At 39.9% G+C, this 25878-nt stretch overlaps 1 protein-coding gene and 1 pseudogene across 1 annotated transcript; both read left to right on the top strand.

Annotated features, from left to right (window-relative positions):
• Positions 1 to 229: 229 nt before the first annotated feature.
• On the top strand, positions 230 to 15190 carry LOC137239468 (uncharacterized). Its single transcript, XM_067764797.1, has 5 exons — positions 230 to 363; positions 513 to 747; positions 12357 to 12659; positions 12809 to 13038; positions 15042 to 15190. Exons 3-5 carry the CDS (start codon positions 12469 to 12471, stop codon positions 15188 to 15190), a joined length of 570 nt encoding a protein of 189 aa, XP_067620898.1. The 5' UTR covers positions 230 to 363; positions 513 to 747; positions 12357 to 12468.
• Positions 15191 to 18944: 3754 nt separating this feature from the next.
• Positions 18945 to 21361, top strand: LOC137239461 (troponin C-akin-1 protein-like; annotated as a pseudogene).
• Positions 21362 to 25878: the final 4517 nt, after the last annotated feature.

Here is a 25878-nt window from a genome sequence, read left to right as displayed (position 1 = left end):
TGGTAAAGGCTAGTATTCTCATAAATATAAGTATGTAAACAATTTTATTTTCTTTTTAAGATATAGATTTTTGTACATAAACGTGGGTAGCCCAGGAAGATGCAATGACTCCCAAATATTTGAAAGGTCGAACTTAAAAAGAGAGCTGGAGAGCTGTCCCCATCTAAGCTCGATGACTACTAATTTGGGAAACTATGATGTACCAATAGTTATTTTGGGAGATTCGGTCTTTCGGTTTTCCAAATATCTAATGAAGCCTTATCCATTTAGCCTGGAAAAAACATCGCCACAAAAGGCATTCAATTACCAGCATGCCAGATCCCGAAGAGTTGTAGAAATTGCTTTTGGACACTACAAAGCAAGGTAATTAAACAAATAAAGAAGTTTCCGTTTTTAATACGAAAAAAGTTACAAAGCTAAACTACAGTAAGGAGGCCGTTGAAGCTAATCAAAAAACCAAAATTTGTACATATTAAAAAAATAATGCAGTTTTATAATATTGTCAATTACAGGTTTCGTCGGATGGGAAAGGGCATTGACAACCGTATAGACAACACAACGCCAATTTAATTATAAAAGCCTGCTGTGTGCTGCACAATTTTTTAATAGCCGAAAATGATCCTTTAAGCCTTTCTTGGCTTACCGAGCAAAATACAAACGAGCAAAGAAGACAACCCCATTCCAGAAATCTACATCAAAACTTAGCTCAAGCTGAATTAATAAGAAATGCCTTTAGTCTATATTTCGGTGAGTTGATGCTATTGAATTTTATTTCAAAAAATGTGTTGTTTTTAAAACTACTTACACTCTTGGTCAAATCAATAGGTACACAATTTTAAATGGGCTCATTCCATTTCAAGACACCCGGTCCGCGCAGGACATGATTTTTGATTTCGATGAAATTTTAATATGTTCTTTGGTCAAAATGATGAAACATGTGTTTTTTTTACCTCAAACAATTTTTTTGGGATTTAACGGCAATTGAATTCCACAAAAATCGGTATTTTATTCACCTATATTTTCAACTGTCAATAACTTTGTCAAAAATTAACCGATTCTGTATTACGTTCTAGGGATACTACCGAGCCTTGAGGGCCTGAGTCAGGCTCAGGGGTTTGTAGAAAAACAATTTTGTGATGGATCTGGTGAGTACGCCATTCTGGGTGCGTACGTCGACTACTGGAGTATGTATGGGTATCTTCCACGTGTCCTAGGCGCCATTTGGTAGGGGTAGGTGGTCTTCCTTAATGACTATGAGGTCGCCATTTCGAGGCGGAGGTTGGGTCGTCTTCCATCGGTATCGCTTCTGCAGCTCCATGAGATAATCATTCCTCCAGCGTTTGCTGAACTGGTGATGTAAAACTTTCAACCGTTCCCAACGGTTAATCATAGAGAAGTGTTCGTAGTTCGGTTTGGGGATAGAGAGCAGGGGCGCACCTCGTAGGAAATGACACGAGGTGAGGGCGGTGAGGTCGTTGGGGTTTTGAGATAGCTGGGAGAGGGGGCGAGAGTTTAAAACCGCCTCTATTCTAACTAATAAGGTAGAGAACTCTTCGAACGTGAAGGTGTGGGTCCCGGCGACCCTTTTAAAGTGAGTTTTAAAACTTTTGACCACGGATTCCCATAGACCGCCCATGTGGGGAGCACCAGGGCGGATGAATTGCCAGTGGATGCCTTGCGGTGCATACTTCTGGACGACGTCAGATGAGACTTCCCTGAGAAATGATATGAACTCCTTTTCCGTGGCACGCTTAGCTCCTACCAAGGTGGTGCCATTGTCACTCATCATTTTGCTGGGATATCCTCGGCGTCCCACGAAGCGGGAAAAAGCGGCGAGAAATGCTTGGGTGGTGAGATCGGAACATAATTCCAAGTGAACGGCTTTGGTGGCGAAGCAGACAAAGACGGCTACATAGCCCTTCATTATCTTGGGAGACCGGAACATCGAAGCCTTTATCTGAAACGGGCCAGCGAAGTCTACACCAGTCACGGTGAAAGGGGGGGTGGGCAAATCTACATCTTTCGGGGGGCAAGGCTGCCATTATTTGTGATCGCGTTTGTTGTTTGTGAATGGTGCAGACCTTGCACTGGAAAACACATTTTTTCAACTGAGGTTTGAGTCGGGGAGTATAGAACTCCTGCCTCATAGCTTGTTGCAGGAGGCGGACGTCCGCATGGAGGAAGGCCTCGTACAGAAACCTTATATAGCGGGCGGTAAATCGAGCCTTTTCGGGGAGAATGATGGGATGGCACTCATTGTAGGTCATGTCGGTGTTTACTAATCGTCCGTTGGCACGGAGAATCCCGTTTGCATCCAGGAAAGGGTCAAGTGCTAGTAGGGGACTTCGCTTTCCGACTGGTTTTGAATTTTCGAGGGAAGCTCTTTCGGAAGCGGTGAATCTCGACTGAGTCAAGCTCAGCAGACGGGTTTTCCCACGCATGACGTCGGCGTAAGAGAGGACGGGATCGTTCGGGTACGACTGCCTCCTACAGCATTCCTAAGCCGAGTTATAAATTTCAACGTGTACGCTGTTACGCGTAGGGCGCGGGGATAGGAGGAGAACCGTTCTAAGAAGTCTTCTGCTTCTTCCGTTACGTGCAATACCTCAACCTGGCGGAGTTCGGGGGTGCAATATTTCTGGCCGTTGGTGTCGGCAAGTCCTCGGGGGGTCGGGAAAGCCACTCTGGTCCATTCCACCATAGCGATGAGTTAGTGAGCTCGGCGGGGCTACATTCTCTGGTTCCGATATCAGCGGTGTTATCTTTGCTTCGCACATGTCGCCAAGGGACATTTCCTGCGAGGTCTATAATCTGCGCTGTTCGGTTAGAGACGTATTTTTTCCAAGAGTGGGGTGGCTTTTCCAGCCAGCCTAGCACGATTTCAGAATCGGACCACATGGTTAATTTTTTTTGACTTAGGCCGAGATGGGGCTGGACTTCTGCGACTAGTTTGGCTACTAAGACAGCACCGCACAGCTCCCGGCTTGGCAAACTTATTTTTTTGAGGGGGCCACTTTCCCTTTAGAGACTAGCAGGTGAGTGAAGACTTGTGTGCCTACGGTGGTTCTTACATAAAGGGTTGCACAATAAGCCTTTTCGGAGGCGTCGCAGAAGCCATGGAGTTCGGCAGACTGATCGGCGAGGTATTTTACCCAACGTGGGATCTGAATGCCTGAGATATCCGGGAGATTTTCGGCGAACTGCGCCCATTTGATGAGACGTAGGGGTTTTACTTGTTCATCCCAGTCCGTCCCGTCTAGCCATAGTTCTTGCATGAGCATCTTCGCTTGGATCATTATGGGCGTCAGCCACCCTGCGGGGTCGATAAGTTTCGCAATGGAGGAGAGGATTTGCCGCTTCGTGGCTGCAGTGAATGCTGGATTTGAGTCGACGGTATAAGAGAATGTATCCGTTAAGGCGTTCCACTGGATGCCCAGTGTCTTGTTGGTGCTAGTCTTTTCGGGAAAGTTTGTTCCAGCAGATCAGTTTTCGATATTTTTTGGAGGATGTTGGCCGTAATTTTTTAGAGAAAGCCGGCTGAATTGAGAGCATCTATAGTCTCTGTTGGTGATTGCTCGGCTGATTGGAGATCACGACTGCCAGATAAAATATCGTCAACATACGTCTCCGATTTTAGTATTGGGGCTGCGCGGCTGGGAATCGGCTATATCTTTCGATAGCTCGTGTAGAGTGCGAATAGCCAGGAAAGGAGCGCAGTTAACCCCTACCGTTTTTAACTTGTAATCCTTTATTGGACTGTGTTCGAGGGTTCGGAATATTATCCGTTGGTAGTCTCGATCATCGGGGTGTAAGAGAATTTGGCGGTACATTTTCTCTACATCGCCATTAAACACATATTTATATGTTCGCCATTTCAACAACATAAGTCGGAGATCGGGTTGGAGGGTTGGTTCGCTACATAAAACATCGTTGAGGGAGTGACCGGAACCCGGCTTTTTTGAGGCGTTGAATACAAATCTGACTTTCGTTGTGTTCTTGTCTGGCCTTACGACCGCATGGTGAGGGAGATAGAACGAGAAGTATTTACCCCGAGATTCTACTTCAGTGGAACTGCATTTTTCCATGTGGCCTAGGGACAGATATTCTTCGAGTACTGGTCGTATTGCTGCTTGAGATCGCCCTTTTTTGAGAGGGTACGTTCCATACCGTGGAACTGTCGTAAAGCTACAGTACGGGATCGATCTAGGTCGATATCGTTCGGGAATGTTAGTTTAAAGGGGAGCCGAACCATATATCGACCGTCTCTCATGCTAGTGGTGGTGCTTTGATAAAAATCTTCGCACATTTTATCTTCTGAGGTTTCCACTCGCATTCTGGGTATTTCTTCGATTTCCCAAAATTGCCGTAGCTGTTCATTCAGCTGGACATTCGTCACTTCTCACTTCTCCAGCCAAATATTGTGTTCTGGGCTATCAGTGTGGGGGAGATCTTTTCGATGCCATTTAGCAATATTTGAGGGATGAGATCGCTGCCTAAGACCAGATGGATTGGGGAGGCGTTCTGCGAATTCTGGTCTGCTAGCTTGAGGTGTAACCATTTACGTATTTGGTCGTTATTTAACTTGAGTGTTGGGAGTTTCCTAGTGAGGCGAGGTAGCACTATTGCCTGGGCCTTTATTTTCACCTTGAGGTCATTTGAGACAAAGGTCAGTGAATACAACTTGTTGGAGGTTTGTACTACTCCGCCTCCCATTCCCTATATTTCATATAGGAAGTGGGTATATGGGAGGCCTCGCCTGGTCTGTGCTTTTGCGGAAATGAAGCTACGTTCTGACCCTTGATCCACTAAGGCTCTGAGCCTCAAGCAGTCACCTCGGTGTTCTATTGCTATCGCTATGGGGAGAATGATTTGGCTATCATTTTTTGCATGAAACGATTGGATGCGGGCAGCGTGTGAGGTGGTGGGAAGTTCTTCGTTCGGTTCTGGGTTGATAACGTCCTGACTAGTTGCTACTTGGGAAGACGTTTTTCGAGGGCCATTGGTTTGATGAAATACTCCGGTGTCGTGGAGGGTGGAGTTGTGGCGACCTTGGCAGTGAAGGCACCTTCATGTACTCGTACAATCTTTGAGGAGGTGCGTCTGAAACAAACAGTTTTCGCACATATTGTTTTCCTCCACAAATTTTCTTCGCTCTGGGATTGACAGTTTCTTGTAGCGCAAACAACTCTGTAGCGTGTGCGAAGCAAGCATAAATCCTTCGATGTTCTGTCGCGTGAGAATTTGTGTGCGTGAGGGAATTGCTATTGTGCGGGGGGTTTCGGCTTTGGTTATGGGTATGAGCCTGCCTGAACTAGGGGTTGTTCTGACTTGGGGGAGGCCTTGGGAAAGTGGTGGAGGGTGGATTGTATCGGGGTTTGGCTGGCCGCCATTGATCCACCCTTTCGACTATCTCGTAGCGAGTTGCCAGAAACTGGGCCATTTGGGACCAGTTCGGGAGGTCTCTTCGCGAACTTAATGATTGTTCCCAAAGCGCAACAGTATTTTCTGGGAGCTTGGACGTTACTAAATAAATAAAAATGGGATCCCAACTCTCTGTCGAGACTTGTTGGGTTGCTAATATTTGGAGGCAGTTGTTTACGGAGGATTGCAATCGCTGAATGTCTTCGCTGTTTTCAGTCTGAATGGCTTTGAGGTTCATCAGGACTTTTATCTGATTATCGACCAGGACACTTTTATTTTCATATCGGGATTTCAGAGCTTCCCACGCCAGAGCAAAGTTGTCATCATTAAATGGGAATTGTTTTACTATCTGGCCGGCTTTTCCTTGGGTCTTGTTCCTGAGGTTGTACAGTTTTTGGGCGCTCGAGAGTTTTGGGTGGTTGATATAGACCGCAGAGAACATGTCACGGAAGGACGGCCATTGATCATAACTCCCGTAAAAGACTTCGGTGTCACAGGCGGGTACTTTTAGGTGCATCCCGGAACTTTCTTGGGGAGTGGTGGTTGTAGCGGGGACGGGATTACTTAATACCCTGAGTTGGAGTTGATCACCTATTTTTGCCTTTGTGTCCTCATACGCTATAAGGCAGGCTCGGTATTTACCGAAAGCTGAGGACCAAAAACACTCTACGACGGCGTCATATGCGCTCTGTACCCTTTCCCAGAATACATCGATGTTTTTATCTTTTAGTTTCAGAGATACCTCGGTATTATCCTGTATGTCGGTTGTGCGGAACCGAGCGCAGTAATCCGTAAAGAGATCTGTTTCGGATATAAATTTATTTTCGACCACGGTAGCCATTCTAAAAAGGGACTTGCTTAATTTCACTTTAGCTATTTTGGGAATTTTTGGGGACTGCCTGGTATTTATTTACGAGAGAATACCAGATGCAGAAGCTTTCCTATTGGTCGAAAGTGGAGTAGACTAGGTCCAGTTAGACTGAATTGGGAGTAGTCTGTGTTCAGTTGGACTGAGCTGCAGAATTTACTGCTGAGTATTTCATGTAATGTAAATGTGGCCGAATTTACTGCTGGGTATCGCAAATAATAATACAGATGTGTGGATATGTATTTAAATTATACCGCAAAGGATACAAGTTAACTTTGTGAAAGTATGAGTGGGATTTGCCGGTTTGTAATGCACCGCGATATGTATATAGGGGGTGAGAATATATACTTTTATGGCGGGAAAATTATGTACTTGGCGGGAGCCACCAAAATTTATGGGGGATATACGATATATGTGTATGTAATTATATTATTAAAAGGCTGATTTCGTCAATGGCGACGAAGGACCATTAGCTACACCTTAATGGGTATTACACCACTAACCTGTTGTATAGGTACTCTCACTGCGAATGCGGTGTTGGGATGATGAGGTGATAATGGCGATGTTGTGGTGGTGATGGTGGTTAAGTGAGATGGCGGTGATGCTGGTAATAAATCCTGTACATCAATTGATTTGACCACAGATATCTTTGTATTCACACTAACTTGCGAAGGTCGAAGCCAGCTTACATAGGACCACGGAAAATGTTGCAACTTAACTTTGTTTTTGTACACCGCAATGCACCTTTCATATACATGCATAGGTTATCAACAAAAGGAAAGAACACTTGTTTATTATTTAAATTCGCGAACAGTATCACCTTTGACTGTGTCTTCAACCTATTCGTTCGATTTTATTTTGAACTCTTACAAATTGAATTAACTCCAGAAATAATGTTAAAGTATATTGGATTACCAGGAAACTGACAAGGCTCGGTGACTTGCAGATTTTTGCACAATATAATTGATGGTAATGTTAATTGTAGCACAATAAACGGTGACTTGATAATTTGACTTTGAGCGCGATATATATCATATAAACTTTGATTATAAGAAATTATAATACTTTTTGTACAGCACAGAAAAAACCAGGATTTTTTGATTTCTGTACAATGACAAAAATAAATATGTAATGGCTGCTCTGACAGCTGTCGGTGATGACGGATCCTTCCACTGCACATTGCGGCGAATTTGTTTTGGTGGTTTTACGAGACAGAGGTCGCCACACGCCCATGAATATTCCCAATGGGAAATTTGAAGATAAGTGCTATTCATTGCTTTTGGGGAGTATAATAGGATTCAATTTAATATATAATTCAATATGTATACAATAAAATTCATTGATTCAAGATGAGTTATAAGTAAATTCATGGATACATACATAGCATGGGGAATTGGGACGTGTGACAGCCTATGCCGCGTAACCAACTTAATTTTATTAATTCAGTAGAAGGCCGAAAAGAACATTGTCAGCTGCAGAATAGGAAATATTAACATGAGTTTAAGAAAAGAAAAACGAAAGAAAGAAACGAAACTTGTTTTGTGTAGTGTCATTTTACCTTATGATAATAATAATAATAATACCCAACGGAATACCATACAAAGCCCGCCAAACCGACATGAAGGGCGCATCCGCATGACGCACGGATTTGTTTTTGCAGAGTTGTTAATAGGCGGAGGATTGTTAAGCTTCGAGATCTAAAACTGCTCAGAAGAAGAAAGAAATCATCAGATGAGTATTAAACATAAGTGAACATTTTTAGTGCGTAAAATTTGTATTTATTTTTTTTGTTACGAGTTAAGATAGGATAGGACAGTTTTCTGCTAGAATTAATATGTACCTAATATTGTATAAAAGAATAGCAACTAAAAGGCAATACTTAGAGACCAATTGCAAAGCGAGCAGCAGGCATTCATATGGCTGAGTGGCTAAACGCATCTGCCTTTGGATTAGTATAAAGTATGAATCTTGGAGATTTCGAGTTCAATACTCAGCTCCGAGAAGCTAGCTGATAAAGAAATGAAGTTCAGAAACATGTCCTAGTAACCATCGCAGTTTGTAAACTTTGTAGTTTTTCTCTAATATCAATAACAAAAACGAACCCCGTACAGATCATTTTCGGTGAACATACTTATAGTCCATCACGTCTGTGAACCTTTTATTTTCACTTCAAATCTCCATGGTTTGTTCTTCCTGAAAATGCACCCACATTTAATAACTGCGTGATGCTTCTAAAAAAAAATGTGAAAAAGTAGTAGAAGGGGAAATGGTGGAGTTTTCAAGTGTTTGTATGAAAAGTTAAGCATTTTATAGGGAATAATAATCGTTAAGCTTAAGCTATTCCGGATTCTGCATACAAGTCAATTTAAATCACATATAATTTATAAAAAAAAAATAGGAGCTTAGCTCCTTTATTCTTTCAACTGCAACTTAGAAATGAACTTACAAACTTGTTATTTATTAAATCTAGACGTGACGATTCCCATTACTTGAATTTGACCCTTTTTGTTCGATCACTTTTTTGGACAGTATTGCCTTTATTGCGAATACAGTAATGATTAATACTGTAATTAGACTGATACTGATGACGAGTTTTAGTTGACTAGCTGACTCTGCGTTGCTCATCTCCTTTGTATTTTTTAAATTTAGCTGTTTTAAAATTTGTAAGGAGAGTATCTCTTCACTTTTACTTGATGCCAAAAATGGCTGGAGTATACCAGGTAGGGGTTTGCTTGAAAGTATTTCCGCATTAGAAAAGCATTTTTCGTTAATTTTTGAAGCGTTATTGAAATGAATTTGGAAAGTACCATTAAATGGTATAGAATCTTCGTTTAACTGTCTATTTCTCTGAAGTCGTTTAGGAATAGGATGTTTGGTGATGTTTTTTCGACTTCCGGAATATGCAATTTAATTCCAAAGGTATTATTTTTCAACTGATAATTGAGTTAAAATTTATTTTAATTAATTTTTCCATTATTTTTTACTGCTTTTATTTCAATTACTTTGCAAATTTGGTCTTCTACTGTCGGTAGACTCATAAAAATGGCGGTCACTGTGGTGTGATGGTAGCGTGCTCCGCCTACCACACCGTATGCCCTGGGTTCACTCCCCGGGCAAAGCAACATCAAAATTTTAGAAATAAGGTTTTTCAATTAGAAGACAAATTTTCTAAGTGCGGTCTCCCTTCGTCTCCTCCCCTCCCCTTTTTTTTATAAAATTTCCATTAGTTGCTATTTTTATTGCTTTATCCAAATTAACAAAACGAATATTATCTCTGTCAAAGATTTTTTTTCTTGCAATATCTATTTCTTCATTTGACAATATGTATGAATTAATTATGTTGGCTTTTGTCCAATGTATTACGTACACAATATTTACAATTTCTTCTTTCAGAATTTCTAATTTGTATTTTAATTTTAAAAATAATTCCATCTCTTTCCTCCTCCTCCATCCTTTTGAACCTCTTTTAATATGTGGTTTGGAATATTTGTAATTTCTTAAATTTTTTCAATTGTAATATGCTGTTCATGCTCAATTTTTAAAAGCAGCATTTTGCATTTTCGAGCATAGAATTCGAAGAGTGTTCATTCCGCGGCATTTTATAAATGCATTTACCAAAGTTCGAAACATATGGTATTGTAGTTCGAATCATATGGTTTTTGTTTACATTAAAAAATATCTAAAAATGCGGCAAATTAAATTAATTTTATTAATTGTAAAAATTTATTTTTCTTTTGTTGCGAATTATGTAAAAGTTGCAGAAATGAATTCTGCAATTAAAGAACTTTTAAAAAAACGTGCAAATATTTTTAAAGTGTTTATGTGGTACCAAAAGGCTCAAATATCTATTTGCAGGTACGTCCAGACTGAGGTTTTGGCAAATGAAAGATCCTGTGCCAGACAAGAGGTGTAAAATAAAGAAGATTAGACTTAAAACTTTTAGGAATATACTTACTTTTTAGGGTAGAGGAAGCACTTTTTGGGAAGTGGAATGCCAGTGCCGGGATGATGATTTTTTTAAGCAAAATTTCCGAATGAGTAGAAGTGCCTTCAAAATGCTATGTAGTAAATTGAGCAACCTACAGAGGAAGAAATCAAATTTCGGGAATACAATTTGTTTGGAAAAAAGAGTGGCGATTGCACTATATTCACTTGGCTCCTCATCGGAGTATAGAAGTATAGCCAATTTGTTTGGAGTGGGAAGATCCACTGTTTGCACAGTACTTCTGGAGTTTTGTAAGGAAGTATGGCAGGTGATGCAACCTAAGTACTTGAACCACCTTCCATGAACTAGAGAAACTATTGAAGAGTGTGTTCATGGCTTCCAACAAATTGGATTCCCACAGTATTTGGGTGCCATTGGTAAGGCCTCAAGGTTTGATGTTATACATAGTATAAAACATGAGTGTATGCACATTTCAGATGGATGTCACATAGAAATTCACCCTAAGCAAGAAGAAGCCGTGGACTACATGAATTACAAAGGGTGGTATTCCACAGTTTTGTTAGCTCTTGTTGACGCAAGGTACAACGAACAGAGTTGTGTTTTCCTTAACATATCTAATCTAATTTAATATGTATTATAAATGGGAAAGTTTGGATGTTTGTGTGTCCAGACGTTTGTCTTTGTGTCTCAATCACGCAAGAACGACTGGAAGGATTTAAATGAAATTTGGCACATATATAGCTAATAGTCTATTTGAAAATGGGGGAGGTCCCCGACCCTAGGAACAGTTATAATTTAATTATTATATTTTTTCGTCTTTGTGACTGAATCACGCCAGAACGGCCACACGGATTTTGATGAAATTTGGGACAGATACAATAGTCTACTGGCGAAATGTTTTTCGAACATGGAAAGAGGGGCGGGTCCCACGACTCCTTCGAATAATTACTTTTTAAAAATTTTTACACATTATAACTTTACGTATACTGACCTTCACCAATATTCCAAACTCAATGGGTCAAATAAGTCTAGCGCTTACAAAGTGAGCAGTGATACCCTCCATCCCCCCCCCCCCTCTTCCCTCTGCTACAACATCTATAAATTTCTTTATTAATCAACGTAAATTTTCTCCTAAAATGACAATTTTTGGTATCTGGCTCCCACAGATCGAGAGATAAACAATTTTGGAAAAACGATCGGTGGTGCTCTCCGTCTCCTTCCGCCTTCCTCCCTCCTTCAATTGTTTTTATTAGCATGCTTTTATTAGCTTTATCTGTATGTTTGTTTTCAACTCTTCAATCGCTTCAACGCGCCTGATGCCTTATCAACATGCCTTTATAATTAGCTTCACCTTATTTGTAATCCCGTCAGGGTCATATCGAGACCCTTCCGGTATCATTTCTGGATGGTTTTTGTTATACGTTGGGATCCCGTCCTGGTCATTTCGGGACTGTTTCGGGATCATTTTGGGACTCTTCCGGGATCATTTCTGTATAGTTTTCGGGATCCGTCTGTGATCCCGTCGGGGTGATTCGGAGACTAATCCGGGATCATTTGGGGATCCTTTCGGGGTTATTTCTGGATGGTTCCCGTCAAGGTCATTTCGAGATCATTTGGGGACTCTACGGATCATATCTGGATGTTTTCTGGGATCCGTCCGGTATTATTTTGGTATAATTTCGGGAGCCTTCAGGGATCATTTCTGGATGGTTTTCGGAATCCGTCCGGGATCGCGAAGGGGTCACTTCGTGCCTTTCACTAGACTATTTAGGGTTTATTTGGAACCCTTCCGGCATCATTTCTGGATGGTTTTCGGGACTCGTCCGGGATCCCGTCAGGGTAATTTCGGAACATTTTTTGGACTAATTTGGGATAATTTTCTGGATAATTTCAGCATCATTTGGGGATCCTATCAGATTACCAGCTCATTGAGTTATTTTTTTTACTCAATTACAAAAATAAAATGCATTAGACAGAAACAAATTTTTAAACAGGTAACTTGATAAGCAGGCTAACGTGAACAGCCCATATTTTTCATATTCTCCTTGCGGACGGGGCCGCTGGTAAAGGCTAGTATTCTCATAAATATAAGTATGTAAACAATTTTATTTTCTTTTTAAGATATAGATTTTTGTACATAAACGTGGGTAGCCCAGGAAGATGCAATGACTCCCAAATATTTGAAAGGTCGAACTTAAAAAGAGAGCTGGAGAGCTGTCCCCATCTAAGCTCGATGACTACTAATTTGGGAAACTATGATGTACCAATAGTTATTTTGGGAGATTCGGTCTTTCGGTTTTCCAAATATCTAATGAAGCCTTATCCATTTAGCCTGGAAAAAACATCGCCACAAAAGGCATTCAATTACCAGCATGCCAGATCCCGAAGAGTTGTAGAAATTGCTTTTGGACACTACAAAGCAAGGTAATTAAACAAATAAAGAAGTTTCCGTTTTTAATACGAAAAAAGTTACAAAGCTAAACTACAGTAAGGAGGCCGTTGAAGCTAATCAAAAAACCAAAATTTGTACATATTAAAAAAATAATGCAGTTTTATAATATTGTCAATTACAGGTTTCGTCGGGTGGGAAAGGGCATTGACAACCGTATAGACAATGCCAATTTAATTATAAAAGCCTGCTGTGTGCTGCACAATTTTTTAATAGCCGAAAATGATCCTTTAAGCCTTTCTTGGCTTACCGAGCAAAATACAAACGAGCAAAGAAGACAACCCCATTCCAGAAATCTACATCAAAACTTAGCTCAAGCTGAATTAATAAGAAATGCCTTTAGTCTATATTTCGGTGAGTTGATGCTATTGAATTTTATTTCAAAAAATGTGTTGTTTTTAAAACTACTTACACTCTTGGTCAAATCAATAGGTACACAATTTTAAATGGGCTCATTCCATTTCAAGACACCCGGTCCGCGCAGGACATGATTTTTGATTTCGATGAAATTTTAATATGTTCTTTGGTCAAAATGATGAAACATGTGTTTTTTTTACCTCAAACAATTTTTTTGGGATTTAACGGCAATTGAATTCCACAAAATGCAATCGGTATTTTATTCACCTATATTTTCAACTGTCAATAACTTTGTCAAAAATTAACCGATTCTCATGATTTTTTCTGTGAAATGTTCGCTATTATATTTAATTTTATATAAATTTATAAAAAACGGCATATAGTTAAAAAAAAATATTTTTTTGTATTTAGTAAAAATTTATGACTTCTTTTTAAAAATTAATATTTCAAAGAAACAATTATTGTTTTTTGTTTAAAGTTTTTCTATATCTAGTGAGCAGTTTATATTTCAACACAGGTAATTATCCATTAGCTAAAAACCGTTGTTTTCGAAATATGAATTTTCGAGTATTAAACATTTTTCGCCATATATTGATGCATTACATATCAGCATACAAGGCGATCAATGCCAAATGCTTAAAATTATTTAAAATATCACATTTATTATTGAAAACATTCATTTGTTATTATTTTTCAGAATTACAGAATTTTTAACTGAATACTAAAAAAATTATTTTTTTTAACTATATGCCATTGTTTATAAATTTATATAAAGTTAGAAATCATAACGAATATTTCAAAGAAAAAATCATGAGAATCGGTTAATTTTTGACAAAGTTGTTTTATGCTGTAATGCATTAGATCAAAGGGAAAAAATGTTTAATATTCAAAAATTCATATCTCGAAAACAACAAGTTTTGGCTAATAGGCATTTAGCCAAATTGAAATATGAACTGTTTAATCAATAAGAAAAAGTTTAAACAAAAAAAAATAACCTTTTTTGAGAAATTAATTTTTGAAAAAGTCATAAAATTTTACTAAATACTAAACAAAATTTTTTTTAAACTATATGCTATTGTTTATAAAGTTATATAAAATTAAATATAATAGCGAACATTCCACAGAAAAAATCATGAGAATCGGTTAATTTTTGACAAAGTTATTGACAGTTGAAAATATAGGTGAATAAAATACCGATTGCATTTTGTGGAATTCAATTGCTGTTAAATCCGAAAAAAAATTTTTGAGGTAAAAAAACACGTGTTTCATCATTTTGACCAAAGAACAACATATTAAAATTTCATCGAAATCAAAAATCATATCCTGCGCGGACCGGGTGTCTAGAAATGGAATGAGGCAATGGTTTTCTCCGAAATAAAATTGAAAAAAAAAAATTAATAAAATTGAAAAAATTAGCAAAATTTTTTACAAAACTGCATACTCCAAAAAATTCTGAGAAAAAAGTAGAATATATTGCTGAAAATTTAGCGAATTTTCACGAGTTTCGCAAACATTTTTAAAATATAGTTTGTAATCATATTTTTTGACAAAATTAGTCAAAAGTTGGAATACGTGCAGATTTATTGAGGAAAGAACTTGCTCATCTCAAAATTTTGTTTTCAACTTTTTTCAAAAATGCCTTTTTTGAATTTGTCAAAAGACCGTTCTTTCTCAAAATTCGGTTTTGAAAAAAGTTCTATTCAAATAAGTTCTGGGATAAGGCATTTTTGGTTTGGAAAAAAATCGGAGCAAGTTCGTTCTTCAATGTTTTGCTGAGATACCATGCATCGATATATAACACCTAGGATCTATTTAAAAAATCTAAAACTCTATCAGTCATTCTCTTTGTATTTTCTTTAAGGCTTTGCATTGCAGTTTCGCCCTTTTTAATTCGACAAGTTCTTCGTTGGACTTAGAAAATTGTTCCATGCTTTTCGAAAAGTTATTCTGCATTTACTCGCACACATTGGCCAATCGCTCTAATTGTTTTTTCTTTGCAGACTTTTCCGACGACCTGGAAGAAGTAGCTGATGGTAATGGTGATGGTAGTGACGATGGTAATAGCGATGAAGATCGCGACAATCGGGGTGAAGATGCCGTCGGCGGCGAATCATGTGTATCCGATGGTGACTTTCGAACTGAAAATTAATATTTGGATATTAGTTGAACTGTTACTTTAAGTTACTTGATGTAAATAAACTTCATAAGTAAATACCAGAGTTGTTAAGGAATGCAATCCTTGCTTTCTCTTCAGCATTACTAATAATAGTATTATTATTATTCTTATTACTATTATTATAATATAACTAGCAGACCCGCAGACGTTGTTCTGCCCTAAATTTGGTCTATCTGCATACATCTTTTCCGTCTAACTCTGCCTCCCCCTCTTATATTTTTCTTAATCCTTTTATTCACTCCTCCCTCCGTCTTTTTCGATTCATCTATCTCTATTTCATCTCACTCTATCTCTTTCTCAGTCTCCTTCCCTCTTTTCTCTTCTCTCAAGTTCTTCTCATTCTTCTTCATCCCTTATTGCCAGTCCCAGAGGGTCATATGTATTTTGTTCCAGTCCCATTCCGAGTCTCAGTCCAAGTCCCACTCCGAGTCTCAGTCTCAGTCCCAGTCTTAGTCCTAATCCCAGTTCCAGTCCGTCTCTATTATACTTCCCGGAAAAAAGCATCGTAAATACTAATATAGGCAAATTTATATACGAAATTTCAGGCAAATCGAATAGGAATTATGCATATAAGTATGTGGGTATTATTAATTCATGTCTTTATTTCGGCTACGCATGCTTATTTATCAGTTTTGCCAGGTTGATGCGACTAAATCGAATATGACAATGGAAATTGCTTTAAAGCTCTCAGCAACAGCTTTCATTTGCTATCCATATTACACACACCTTCTAGGGGTATCCGGGTCCACGTTTTGCCCTATATCTCGAGACCCTAGTCACCCAATGATATAAAAATTATTCTGCACAAAAGCACACATCAACAGCTTCAATTTTAATTTAATTTTATTTATTTATTTACTACGATCTTGAAGATCTATATAATTTAATAAGGTACAAAGTATTTTTAATGTTTACATATTTGTTTCAATTCATTGAATTTCTTTGACTTCAATTATATAATAATCTATAAAATTATTTACTAAAAAATTTATCTACTTGACAGGTAGCGCTTTACAGTAGCTGTATAAAAACTTTCTAAAGTTTTTGGTATTAGTACAGTTTTTAATATCAGTTGGCAGATCATTATATTCTCTAATTCCTTCGTAGTATATACTTTTTTATCGAATTCGGATCTCACTACCGGCAAGTAAAAGTTGTTATTGTGTCTTGTTTGATAGCTATGGACCTCTCTGTTTAGTCTGACACGTTCACTTAGGTAATTCGGCAGGTTTCCCAACTTTATGTTGTGTATAAACTTCAATGTGTAGTAAGTGATGTTATGTTTTACACTAAGCCAGTTTAAGCTGTCTAGTAAATCTTTAATTGGGGTATCATACCGTTTTCTTAATATGAAACGCATAATTTTGTTTTGCTTAATTTGTAGCCTGGATTTTTGCGAATCAGCTAATGCGAATAGGATTGTAGGACAGTAAATGAAATGCGGCTCGATAATGGATCTATAGACCAGTATTTTGTATTGCATACTAATATGCCTGCATGATCGAAACATGAACCCTATTTTTTTGGAAATTTTCCCTTCGATGTATTTTAGAAGTTCATCAAATTTTAATTTGTCATCTATAATTATTCCCAGGTATTTTATTCGGTTTACTCTTCCTATAGGGGTATTTGCTATTTTTAGCAACACATCATCTTGAGTCACTCTAGACCCCATTATCATCCATTTTGTCTTTTCTATGTTTATTTTAAGCATATTTTGGCACAACCACTTATATATTGCCTGTAGGTCCGATTGCATTTTTGAGGCTGCCTCATCCATTGTGTTACCGCTTATAGTCAAAAGTGCATCATCAGCGAATAATCTTATTTTGCAGTATTTGATACAGTTTTTAATATCATTTGATACCCATAATGCAAAAATACATCCTAGTGTTAACCTGGTCCACGCTTTGGCCTATATCTCGAGACCCTAGTCACCAATAGGTATGAAAACTACCCTCTACTAAGGCATTCAACAACAGCTTTCATTTGTTATCCATATTGTATAAACACTGTCTAGGCGTAAGCGGGCCCAAGTTTTGGTCTATATCTCGAGACCCTAGTCACTCAGGAGTATGCAAATTATCCTCTACTAAAGCACTCATCAACAGCTTTCATTTGTTATCCATATTGTATAAACATTGTCTCGGGATATCCGGGTCCACGTTTTGGCCTATATCTCGAGACCCTAGTCACCAATAGGTGTGAAAACTACCCTGTACTAAAGCACTCATCAACAGCTTTCATTTGATATCCATATTGTATAAATATTGTGACAATCAAAATGTACACTTCTTTTTATATATATAGATAGTTATATTATTACTATTTTTATTACTGCATCGAATTCGTTTACAACTCTGGTACATACCTATGCACTTACTTTTGAAGCTTTCCTCAGCTAATTTATCCACATTATTAAAGACAAGGCCACCAATTATACGGTGCACTTGCTCATACAAATGCCACGAAGCCGGCGAGCCACCAGTGCTTCCCATAGCAGACTTAACCTTTCTATTAAAAAAAGAGAATAAAAAAGTAAAAATATAAATTTAAGTAAATTTTTTTAAACCCATACATGTATTTCGATGTCAAATTGTCAATTTTAGTTTTCACATATGTTGAGTATACATCGTAGCCCTGCATTTGCATTTCTGCTGCCATCTCTTGGTACACATGGCTGTTTTTTCTCTGTCCCCTTAAATCATCTAATTTGTTTGCCCACAACATAATAAAAACCTCCTCTGCATCTGCAGTCCACAGGCTTCTTTGTCGTTTCATGATTAGTAAACTCAGAGTTCGAGGCGTCTTAAATACAAACAGTTGAAAATGAAAATTCAATACCGATCGCGTGAAATTTTGCAAAATTAATATGAATAATTTCTTAAACGTCAAAGAATGTCAGAAAATATGAGGAAACGTCAAAAACCCCAACCAACATTGCCATTCGAATCATAATTATTTTCGAAGATAACAGGGCTGAATTTAGCATTTAGAATGCTAATGCTAGAAAAATGTTGCATTTAGTTGCTTTTTGGTGGATAAATTTATATGGAAAATGCAAAAATAAATGTTGCATTTTAGCTAAATTTCTTTAATACAATAATTTTTAAAATGTCTTTAAAATCAGTTCTTGATGACTTTTCTATATCTTTATCTTTCATTATTCAAATCGAAGCGAGGAAGCTTTTTAAGTGGAACGGTTGATATACTTTACCCCTTATGTACATGAGTAGGATTTCCGCTTTTGAGTCGATATGATCGAGGATTTCGGCATATTTTTCGATGCCAATTTCATTTTGAAAAATTATGTCTTCGAACCAAATATTCCGGCCTCCTGGCCATAAGCAACAAAGAAAAAGTAAAAAAAAGGAATGCCACGTCATCGTACGTTCATGCAAGGTGGTGCGTCGATGTGCAGATGCGGACTGCTAGCACTGCACGTCGTATGGTTGACGTTCTCCTGTAGAAAGAGAAAATAAATTATTAAATACAAGTACGTGGTTTTGAAATTTCGTGTAGTATTTACTTATGTATGTATATGTGTATGCACGTGTGAGTCGCTACGTTCAGGGATTTTATTTTTGACAGGCGTTTGAGACCACCAATCCAAATACGGTCGGTTGTGTCAAGAGACCGTCAACTGTATCTGCCGGTGTACCGCTCACCATCATTTTGGTGTATATATTGCGCCGAGTGTCAGCCGAGTTGGTGATGAGCGGCAAAAATGAGGAACCGTCAACCGCATGAACTGGTCACATACGTCGATGAACCGAATTTGCCGCGCAGAATTATGGTGCACTACCCCGGTCCTTGGCGCTACCCCGGTAGGTCGCGTACTAGCTCTGCGTCGACTATTGTGCTGGTGGCACAGTGATCAATGGTGGCACGAACCAAATGTAAGTGCCCGCGTCGTTCAATGCGCATGAAAGGCTGCATGATGGGGGATGGAGCTTCAGCCTGGATGAGCCGACCTGTCCGGAAACCTTCTGTTGTGGCGCGTGATAGCGCGCTTCTGTTTTGGGCATCACAAACAGGTGGCGTCGATTTCGTTCGTCGATGCTGCCTTTCGACAGTACTTTTGGAACAGTACTTTTGGAGCAGCAGGGCACGGGTGATTTTTTGCTTTACTCTTCGATTTGCGCCTCCCTTTGACTTGGCCAGTAAAGCTTTCAAACGGTTCATGATCTGAAAATAAAATTAGTATCATCGATCATGACCACATGTAGTCTGAAGTTGGCTGAATAGATAAAGTACGCTCCTGCCAAGTACGTGGCCTGCCACCACAACAGAACGGTTCGAAACTTGGCTGAAAATGTATAAAAAAAGACTGCTTGTGCAGTTGCGTTTTAACCATTCAATATTATTTTCGACGTGTATTGTCGTGAAGTGAATTGTAGAAACTATGACATTTCCTTCACTTTTTCCTTTCCTGAATAGGAAAAAAGTCATTCATTTAGAACATGTGGTGAGTATACTTGTCGCAGATTTTATTATCTTTTTTAATAATTAATTTGTGTATTTTCCTTTTCATGTTTTTGCTTTACGGCGTTTATCTTTGAAGCCGTCAAGTTATACAAGTATTTGATATTGTGGAAAACTGAACTGTCTGCATGAAATTAGTATTGAAGATTTCTGCTTACGGATTCTTTACATACATATGGTGTTTCGGAGTCCCCTATGCGGGGAGTGCTATCGCCAATAGAGCAACAAGTATTCGCTTATTTGTATAGAGAAGCGATTGCTTCACATATGCGTTCAAGATGCAAACGTGGACTGGATATCTATAAAATTGTACCCAAGCTCAAACTCATAAAAATGTATAGGAGACAACTTATTAATGAAGACACCATACTTGTACGTAATGCAATTTTTCTTGTTTTTTCTCTCAGGTGTCATAAATGTGAAATACACAAGTCATCCGGGCTTTTACGCCCAATTGCTTTTAGTGTTGGCGGCCATATGCAGTACAGCTTAATATAAAAAAATTTCACCAATGAGATGATGAGCACTACGTGAACTAAAGCAGAGAGTTTCTGTAAAGCACTGCAAAAGCTTTTCGTATGAGGTACCCTGATATACGGGCAACCGGAGCCCGTATTACGTATTACGATCCGTGATCGAAACTCGTTTTTAAAATCACAATAGCTCTGAAACGGTGGATCGGGTTAATGGCATATTTGAACTAGCGACAAATAGTACTCGTTAGATCTCCCAGCGGGTTAGGGGGTTAGAATATATCCGCGGTAGGTATGCCGGTCGTAAGAGGCGACTAGGATACCAAATAGATTCAAGGGTTGTATAGCGCAACCCTTTCAAGGGGTAACCAGCGCAATATATAGCTTCTCCAACCCAATTGTCAACCTCACCTATCCGTGGCGAATCCTGTTTCATTAACAGCCGAGGCTCTGGCGACTCCGAACTCCTCATGGATCTAGGGGGTGGGAGGGCGGTATGGCCAAGAAGTTCGAATGTGGTCATAACAAATCGTTCCCGAGATGGTGGGGCTTGGTACCGCAACGTACCGGATCTACATCCGGCGAAAGACCGTCAACATCGATGACACTGCCCAAGGCCTTCGGTGAGTGTCTTTATCGCTACAAGAACAACAGCTAGATCTATAACTGATTATAATTTTTATAAAAATTTTGACAATTGCATAGTTATCGCTTGATTGAAAATAGTTTTCAGTCACTGATCGTAACACGCAATGCGGCCTCTGGTCACTCCGTACTTACCAATCCGGGTTATGATTATGCAAAGTATTGGTGTCGCGCCACAATGGTTGAAAACCTACCTCTGATGATACCCACACGTTACAATATATCATTTCTGTTGAATAAACCAGGCTCGGTAATTATGTGTTGGGTGAAATTTATGAAGTAGATCATAAAATGCTCTCATCCTAACTTGGAGGATTGCCAAGATGTATTCAAACGTGAAGTTCAAGATATTAACATTGGTGTAGGTGAAAGCACCGTTCCTTGTTGGGTATATTTGTTGCAAGAGTACCCGGTAAGTCTTCTTACACGGCCATTTTACGCCAGTTATGAGAACAATTGCAATCATCCTTATGTTATGCGCCATTTGCGTACACAAAAAAATCCACCTCAGAAAGATCTCGCCTACTCTGTAGCACAGTGATCTACGCGCTTAAAACAATTGTACATTTACAAAGTAAATTTTACTTAATTAATTTAATTATGTGATAAGTTATGGATTGAGTTTGGTGTGCCCATTACTTCTTTTCGATAGTGACAGATTTATTTCGGTGATTTATGAATACATAAGCGAAATTATTTTCACGGTCCTTGCTGATTTTCATAATATTGTTTCAGATATAACATGTAAGCATACAACAATAATTTTAAGTGCTTTGCCAATTAATAAGACAAATTTTCAATAAAAAAAGATTAGGAAATCGTGCACTAATTTAACAAATTATCCTGTTAAAGATTAAACCGGCTATCCCATGAACCCGATAAACGGCATGGATACAGGAGATGTCGAATCCACCTCGAGCAGCGCTAAGTCCCGACTCAGCACACTTTTTTTCATTCACATCACCCGCAGTTAAAACACTCCTGGGTTGGAAACAAGGCGACGAAGAAGAAAAATGGGCTGAAAAAGCTGGCGACAGTTGAGTGAAGAAATTAGAAAAACGTAAAAGCGCCATAGAAGAATTGGAGCGTACTTTATCCTGTCCAGGTCCACCATCTGGACGTTTGCAGGTCTCGGATCGCAAAAGACTGTTGCATGCTATTTATTGTCGCGGTTAGCGTTGGCCAGTTTTACAGTCACACCATGAATTAAAACTACTCGAAATTTGTCAATATCCATTTAGCGCGAAACAAAAAGAAGTTTGCATAAATCCTTATTATTATAAACGTGCCAAAAGGCCTGTACTGCCGCTTGTGCTGGTACTACTGCACCGTTGTGAGAGAACCACACAAAATTTACAGTCCACTCCTTAACCAGATAAATCGAAGCTGAACAAAATACACAATCCTGTGATATTAAACAAAGGATATAACCCAGCAACCGGATAAATCGGAGCTGAACAAAATATACAATCCCGTGATATTGAATCAAGGATATAATCCAGCAACCAGATAAATCGTTTTAAACAAAAAGGCACGTGGGTTTTTCAACATCCCGTGCTTAGGTACTTTTTTTTAATAACAAATTTCAAAAAATTTTAAATTTTTATAAACTCTTGCTTTTTTTATTAAATAGTGCAAGTGATTTTGGTAAGTGTTAAATTTATATTTTGTGCATTGAAAGTAGGGAAAATTTAAAATATTTGCGCCCCTTTACGTACACACACATTTATTGTCCCACAAAAGGATAGGCAGTTACCTTATGTTTGTACATCACGCCTTGCGACTATCTGGAACAATCCCTCACCGGCGGTAAGATTGTCCGGACAAAGCTCAAGGTTGTAAAACACTGCTCTATAGGTTAACATAACCACAAACACCATTTTGCACCACTTTGAATATCGACCTTCACTTTTGCAGGATGTTCATTTTCCAAAAACTTATTTTGATTCAGTTTTAAATTTTGATTTTGTTGAGGATACTAAACCAAAATTGTAACGTTATGTAAATACTACGCCACAATATCTTTCCCTCAATACAACGCCCACCCCACGTATTATATGATTCTACTGCATATTACGTGCCTACCGTGCAAACAAAATGCAAGGTGATAGCCATGAATACATACCGACATACATATAAACACTAATTGCACAACCGTAGCGCACGGACAAGGCAAGCCAGCGATGGGGAACGCACAATGCTTGAGAATTTTCATTCGTGTCGCCCTGTGCGCGGCAATGCGAGTATAATTCCCAGTGTGTTCATAGGTACATATGAAAAAGATGATTTGTCAAATCACACCAGGCGCACTACGCTTGCCATGGGCAGTCGGCAAGAGGTAGCCTTTGGGTCAAAGGGGAGTGTTACAAGGTCGGTTCCGCCCAGAAGTACGCCCCCTCTGCCAATCAGAAGCCCTGCCGGTTTACCTCCATTTCCTCTGTGTAAGACGGGATTTACACCCCTTATTACTCAGAGGAAAAGTAATGCACGAGCAGTCTTCTCGGGTATGAAGGTAACCCATCCCAAACATTTTGGTCATCATCTTTTCTGAGTAAGACGGGACTTAACCCCCCTATTACCCAGAAGAAGGGTAACGCACGGATATCCGGTTCAGGTAAGAGGGGAACACATCTTAGCACCTGCGGCGGGACAAATTCTCCTACTACCCTAGCCGCGTACCCGAGCCAATTTACTGTAGTTAGTTCCAATTAGTCAGTAAACTATCACTAATCGACACTTCGCCTGAGGTACAACCATCATCGCTATCCCGAACCTTGGACATCCCATCACGGAGTCAGCCACCACCGTCGTCATAGCTCTTTGGTGGGAACCACCGCATTCAATACTCTCTCTTCGGGCGTGATCATCACTACCGCTGTCACCATTACCGCCGTTATCACCCCTTGGCGAGAGCCACCGTAATTTAATACACTCTCTTCGGGTGTGATCACTACTACCACTGTTATCACCCCTTGGTGCGAGCCACCGTCATTCACCGCTGTCATCACCATCTGCTAAGAGCCACCGTTAGCTAGTAATATATCTCTCTCTGCGGAGAACCGCCGTTCTTGGATCGTAATATTCTCAGCGACATTACCTAGGAAACATCTCTCCCCTCTACTGGATTCAAGGTTGCGGATATTCTAGCCTGAGAGCCGCATGTGTGTATGTGTGTTCGAAATCAAAACATTAATTTACTGTGTATTTATTTAGGTGGGGGAAGTGGGAACTCCACCCGACTCTGAATTGACTGAGCATACCTCAGCCTTTGACCAAACCCACCTTATAAATGGCGCACGAGCACTAAACCGTCTCCTCAGGGGACTGTGCCAAAACAGGCAAGAGCACCAACACTACAGGAACTTGTTCACCGAACACAAAACCAACAATTGACACCAAGATAAAGAAAACCACCACCACCACGCTCAACGTCGACTATCTAGGTTGGATATGCCTGCTGTAAAAGGAGAGGCTAATCGAAGAATGCAAACGCTTCCTGATCTACGCCAAGGGACATACTGTCGTCGAATTATGAGGCGCACCCAGCTCATACGTCCGAGACCAACGCAAGCGTAAGTCAACAGAAAACCTTTTGAGAGAGATAGATATGGAGATAGCCACCGAAAGGCCCCGGCCAATAAAATCTACGCAAGACATCATGCCGGCCGTTGCAATTAGAGGAACATCCCCCAGCGCGAACAGGCAAGCATAAGCCACACTGAGGTCATGAACACAGTCCGCCGGTGGGATGTACATTACGCTGGAGGGGAGGTATTACACGGCTTCCTGGAAAGGATTGAGGAACTAGCAGAGTGCTATCTGATTAAACCTGATCAACTTCTCCCAACCCTCCCAGAGATACTGCGTTGCAAAGCCCTTCAATGGTTCGGCGTGCGAAGACAACAACTACACACATGGGCTGCCTTTCGCTTCGAAGCCAGAAAATTCTTTTTGCCGAAACGACATATTAGCCAGTTAGAGGATGTTATCCGCCAACGAAAACAGACGACCAGAGAAAAAGCCAAAGACTATATCCTCGCCCTCCAGACGATGATCCGCCAACACCCGACCCTGTGCAAGGAAGACCATCTGGACCGAATATACGACTGTCTACGGGTGGAATATTGACTCTTTGTGAAGCGAAGCGAGTTCCAAGCGATAGAGCAGCTTATGGAGCTTACCGACGATACGAACTGCTGCGAAGCGAAGAAGCCAAACAGAGCCGACTGTTAGCACATAGCTTAAGCACTGTAATTTAGGAGCAGGAGGACGAGAATGATCAAATAACTCACTCCCTGTCCACACTCACTAACCCTTACAATGAAAGAAACACCTGCCGGCGATGCAAGAAACGCGGCCACCGCCGCTTCCAGTCCACCGACAAAAGAGGACTTTTTTCTTCTAGATGCGGCCGCGACGGAACGCTCTCCAGGGATTGCGCATGCTACGGAATGAACCGAAATAATCCGATAACATCCCCGCTATCATCATCCGTAGCAAAAGGGAAAAGAAACGACGGACGTTTTTACATACAAGTGTCCATCGAAGGATTGATGTGCCGCGCCCTGATCGGCACTGGGCCACCCTGACATACATCAATGAAGCCGTAAGAGAGCTTCTGGAACGAGGACGGATTCCACCGTTATCCATTCGTCGCAACGTGCAACTCGCCGACCAATCATGCATTGCGAGCACCCACTCCTACCCGGTCAAGGTCAAATACAATGGTCAAACCACCAGTACGTTTGTGTCTGTTATCCCTAATTTGGCAAAACTCAACGTTACCGTCTCACTGGATTGAAAGCGCCTTACACCAGTCGGTCCAACGAAGGCAGACGCACCCGCAACCCTGCATTTCATAAGGGAAGCGAAAAACCTACACGAAGAGCGAAAGAGAGAACACCTAGAGCTCATAGAAACACATCGAAAAGCATCCACACACCTAAAGGGGCCAAATACCGCCGCAGAACACGTCATCACTCTCAGACACAACAAGCCACTAAAACAACTCGTAACCCAGCCATCCTCCTCAGCGGTAATGGTGAGCAACTCGTCATT

This window comes from Eurosta solidaginis, chromosome 1 (genome assembly GCF_040869045.1).
Source record: "Eurosta solidaginis isolate ZX-2024a chromosome 1, ASM4086904v1, whole genome shotgun sequence".
Taxonomy (NCBI): domain Eukaryota; kingdom Metazoa; phylum Arthropoda; class Insecta; order Diptera; family Tephritidae; genus Eurosta; species Eurosta solidaginis.
This window is presented reverse-complemented; position numbering and strand designations above follow the sequence as displayed.